This window comes from Phaseolus vulgaris, chromosome 7 (assembly GCF_051622355.1).
Source record: "Phaseolus vulgaris cultivar YP4 chromosome 7, ASM5162235v1, whole genome shotgun sequence".
NCBI lineage: Eukaryota > Viridiplantae > Streptophyta > Magnoliopsida > Fabales > Fabaceae > Phaseolus > Phaseolus vulgaris.
This window is the reverse complement of record NC_143504.1, coordinates 33,714,567-33,717,558: the sequence shown is the minus strand read 5'-3', so window position 1 is coordinate 33,717,558 and position 2,992 is coordinate 33,714,567. Positions and strand designations below refer to the sequence as shown.

Sequence of the window (2,992 nt, the reverse complement as noted above, 5' to 3'; positions counted from 1 at the left end):
TTGCTTATTGCCACCAACAAGCTTACGCTTTATTTAGTACATTATATGTATGTATATAATCAAATTCTTGAGGTTATCTTTCTATACTTTTTCTCTTGGCTCTTTTTAGGCTGTAAATATATAACTATTAAAGAAAGGAAAAAATAAAACTCAATTTTACATATATTCATGATTCAGGTATGAGTGGAGATATTTTAACTAACTTTTTTATATAACCATCTTACACCTGTTTTTGTTAATTTTTATTGAATAATTTAATTAAATATGTTCATTTTATATTTTAATATTAAAAGTGGATTGTAATGTCTATTAAAAAAAGAAAAGTAGGTGCGAAAGTATTTTCTTTCCATTCATTCATGCGTTTTGTGTGAATACCTTTTGTACCTGAGCGGAGAGATGGCCCAGGCACGGTCGGTTGACGTAGTATAATTGTTGACGTGTCGATCTTCTTCTTCGGTCGGTCGTTCCTTCTTGGGGTCTCCTTCGGTCGGGCGGGGGAGGGTACCTGCGAAGGCACTCCGACGCTCAAGTAAGTATGAGATTCTAAGTGTGATTTAGTAAGTGAATGAAAACGTACCTTTCTCTGGCTTGAGCATAGTATTTATAGGATTACCTAATGGGCTTTCTATCCCTTGGGCTCAGGGTTTCTCATTTCGGAAATAGCTTTACATTTCTCAGGGTTAGCTTCTATGCCTCTATGGGTAAGCATAAAACCTAAGAACTTTCCTCCCTCGACGCCAAACGCACACTTGTCAGGATTGAGTCGCATCTGGTGCTGGCAGAGAGCTTGGAAAACTTCTTTTAGGTCAGCAACATGTTGCTTACATGAGTCGGACTTGACAACAATGTCATCGACATAGACTTCAACATTCCGACCGATCATGTCGTGGAAAACGTGGTCCATTAGTCTTTGATAAGTGGCCCTGGCGTTCTTGAGTCCGAAGGGCATAACTTCATAATAGAAATTATCGGAATCAGTCATAAAGGCCGTCTTCTTTCGGTCGGCCAGGTGCATTTGGATTTGATTATAACCTGAATAGGCATCAAGGAAGCTGAGGACGTGATGTCCGACTGCCCCATCAACGAGACGATCGATGGTAGGCAGAGGATAAGAGTCTTTTGGGCATGCCTTATTGAGGTCCGTGTAGTCAACGCACATTCGCCATTTTCCATTTGCTTTCTTTACCATAACTACATTGGCTAGCCATGTAGTGTAGTGGGCTTTTCGAATGAATCCGGCTTGTAATAACTTATCAGCTTCGGCACGTGTGGCTTGGCGTCGTTCGTCCCCTAAATTTCTTTTCTTCTGAGCTATTAGTCTAGCTTCTTTATATAATTGTAGTCGGTGGGTAATGACCTTCGGGTCTACGCCAGGCATGTCAGTGGCTGTCCATGCAAACAGGTCGGCATTTTTAGCAAGCGTTGTGCCGATGGCCATTCGGTTGTCCAGCTTTAGTGAGGTGCCAATATGTGTAACGTGGCAATCATCGTGAAGTGGGAATGGATGCAAGTCTTCTCCTGCTTCCATGCGGGGGTCGTCCATACGAGGGTCGAGATCAACAAGGGCTATCATCTGACGACGGGACATGCGCCGTTCGGAATGTCGAGTTGGGGATCGTCCTTGTTTTTGTGGGAGTCGGTCGTCCGGATTGGTCGTGTAGAGTCACCGAGTTGGCTCACTTTTCAAACTCGCAACATAACATTCTCTAGCGATTTTTTGATCGACATGGATTGTTGCAATGTCGTCATTTGCCGAAGGGAATTTCATGGCTAAGTGTGGGGTGGAAACAATGGCTTTTAATCTGTTGATGGACGGTCGGCCGAGCAGGATGTTGTAGGAAGTCTGGGCGTTAACCAGAAGATATCGTACGTTTATTGTTTTATGGAGACCGTCTTCCTCACCAAAGGTTGTATACAAGTCTATATACCCCTTAATGTCGACCCGTTCACCTGAGAACCCTACAATTTGTTCGTTATAGGGTTGAATGTCTACTTCTGGGATGCGCATTTTCTTGAAGATTTCCCAGTATAATATATCGACCGAGCTACCCTGGTCTACCAAAGTCTTGGCAATTGCGAACTTGTCAATTTCCACAGTGATTACCATAGGGTCGTCCTGGGCTGGATCTATGGCTGTGAAGTCGTCGTCAGTGAAAGTGATCGGAGGTATGTGTGGGCGCCTTCTCGTAGTAGCATAAGCGGACTGAATGTCCCGGAGATGTTTCTTTCGGGCGGAATTTGAGCACCCGCCACCGGCAAAGCCTCCGGCTATGTAATTTGCTTCGTGGTTTGGTTCGCCCAAGGTAACAGGTCCAGCAATCATATTGATGACTTCGCGGACTCGTTGACGAGGGTGGGCATTTCGGTCGTGACTTGTGCTACGGGCGCGTGTACGCCGAACGAGGCTTTCACTGCGTTTCCGCGAAGCCTGGCTATGGTCAGTTCGGCGTTTGTAATTGTTACGGTATGACCGGTCGTCACCACGGGATGGATGATCGGTACTTCGTGGTGGGGATCTTGAATTCCTTATCTTCTTGACGAACTGCCGCAAATGGCCAACCTGGATGAGCTCTTCGATTTTGTCCTTCAACGCTTGACATCCTTCGGTCGTGTGGTCGAAATTTCGATGGTACTGACAATGCTTAGCAGTATCTGCATTCGATGGTGTTTGATATTGTTTTAGTGTCGGAATTAGATCCATTTGTAGTGCTTCATCTAGGGCTCGTCCCCTCGGAACAGTTAAAGGGGTGTAACTGTTAAACCTGGGGATTCGGCCTCCTCTGTTCCGGTCGGACCTTGGAGTGGTTCAGACGGTCCGTTCGGTCTCGACTTCTCTTTCTTTGCTCGGGGTTTGACCTTTGAGGACTCTGGATCCGACGGCTTTGAACCGTTGGTGATAGTTAATGTGTTCCTCGATTTGCATGAATTTGGTTGCTCGAGTTTGAAGATCTTCCATGTCTTGAGGCAGCTTTTTGATGAGACTTTCGGTAAA

The 2,992-nt window shown here is 45.2% G+C and overlaps 1 protein-coding gene across 1 annotated transcript; it reads right to left on the bottom strand.

The window, feature by feature from the left end:
- Window positions 1-1,663: 1,663 nt before the first annotated feature.
- Window positions 1,664-2,701, bottom strand: LOC137817172 (uncharacterized). The gene has a single exon (XM_068620422.2). It carries the CDS (start codon window positions 2,699-2,701, stop codon window positions 1,664-1,666), a length of 1,038 nt encoding a protein of 345 aa, XP_068476523.2.
- Between the last annotated feature and the right edge of the window lie 291 nt (window positions 2,702-2,992).